General features: G+C 46.7%; 1 protein-coding gene across 1 annotated transcript; it reads left to right on the top strand.

Moving 5' to 3' along the window:
* The first annotated feature begins 245 nt into the window (after positions 1-245).
* On the top strand, positions 246-1,274 carry LOC145986904 (protein GVQW3-like). The gene has a single exon (XM_083121371.1). It carries the CDS (start codon positions 246-248, stop codon positions 1,272-1,274), a length of 1,029 nt encoding a protein of 342 aa, XP_082977497.1.
* The last annotated feature ends 280 nt before the right edge of the window (positions 1,275-1,554 follow it).

Here is a 1,554-nt window from a genome sequence, read left to right as displayed (position 1 = left end):
TTGTATTCGCTGTAGACGTCTTGCTAGTTCACCGTTGAGGTCAATATACAAGGTGTGGCTATTAATATCCAGGACTGACGTCACAGCACGAAACCGATCACTCACCCGAGAGGGGCGCTGCTGGTATCCGGTAAGTAGTACATCTGCACATGCACCCCGAAGCGCACGCCAGTTGGAGACAAGAGCTTGGCTGGGAAAGACGTGTCGAAACGTATCTGGTGAAGTGTTGTTGTCGAAGTGCAGAAATGGAGCAAAGGGTGAACATCAAATTCTGCTTCGAACTGGGCAAAAGTGCGACAGAAACATATGCAATGTTGAAGCAAGTGTATGGTGAGCAAGCATTATCCCTTTCCCGAACATTTGAATGGTATGAACGTTTTCGGGACGGGCGCGAAAGTGTTGAAGATGACGCCCACACCGGAAGGCCGATTTCCATGCGTACGCCTGAAACAATTGAGAAAGTGCGCAAGTCGGATCGGCGACTGACTATTCGAATACTGGCCAGTGAACTGAACATCGACAAAGAGGTGGTTGGCCAAATTCTGACGCAAGACCTAGGGAAACACAAGGTGTGTTCCAGATTTGTTCCGTACTGTTTATCGGACGAACAAAAGCAACACATAATGGACACGTGTGGTGAACACATTGACAACGCTGATCCTGCTTTCCTGGATTCGATAGTAACGGGTGACGAATCGTGGTGCTACCAATACGACCCTGAAACCAAGAGACAGAGCGCAGAATGGCGGTCTCCCAGCTCCCCTAAACAGAAAAAGTTTCGATTTCAAAAATCAAAGGTCAAAGTCATGTTAATCGCTTTCTTCGATAGTGAAGGACTGATTCATCATGAATTTGTTCCACCTGGCACGACTGTTACAGGACAGTATTACGCAGAAGTTCTTGCCCGACTCCGACAAAGAATTCGCAGAGTACGTCTCCGTTTTCGACAGAATGGGAGTTGGTGTCTGTTGCACGACAACGCCCGCCCCCACATTGCGTTGCCAGTGAAGCGGTTTTTGGCCAAGCATGAAGTCGTAGAGCTGCATCATCCGCCATACTCTCCTGACTTGGTCCCCGCAGACTTCTTTTTGTTCCCAAAACTCAAAACTGTGCTGAAAGGAACACGGTTTGTGGATGTTGAAGACATCAAGAAGCACGTGACGTCGACATTGAAGAGCCTTTCGAAAGAGGACTTTAAAAGTTGTTTCCGCAACTTATACAGCCGAGCACAGAAGTGTATTACGGCAGGTGGGGATTACTTCGAAACATATTAAAAGGGTAAGTTTTTCACATCATCTGTTCTGGTGTTATTAGAGCAGTCCTGGAAATTAATAGCCACACCTTGTATGTCAAGTCACAGTAGTCTATGAGACAGAACTAAAGACTCCACGAGTGTTTTTTTTTACTTCTTGTGGTAATATATTTTTAAGGCGGTACAGCGAGTGTAATGCTGCGTAGGATTTTTTACATATGGCCTTCACATGGTCACTCCAAGTGAGGTTTTCGTCCACAACAACTCCCAGGTCTTTGACCGAAAGCGACAACGAAATGGGG

The sequence above is a fragment of the Lepisma saccharinum genome, chromosome 4 (assembly GCF_977018435.1).
Source record: "Lepisma saccharinum chromosome 4, izLepSacc3.1, whole genome shotgun sequence".
Taxonomy (NCBI): Eukaryota; Metazoa; Arthropoda; class Insecta; order Zygentoma; family Lepismatidae; genus Lepisma; species Lepisma saccharinum.
The sequence above is the reverse complement of the archived record's forward strand: the minus strand, read 5'-3'. Positions and strand labels throughout refer to the sequence as shown.

Coding starts and splice junctions, on each gene's coding strand:
- LOC145986904 (XM_083121371.1), top strand. CDS start 246: ATGGAGCAAAGGGTGAACATCAAATTCTGCTTCGAACTGGGCAAAAGT.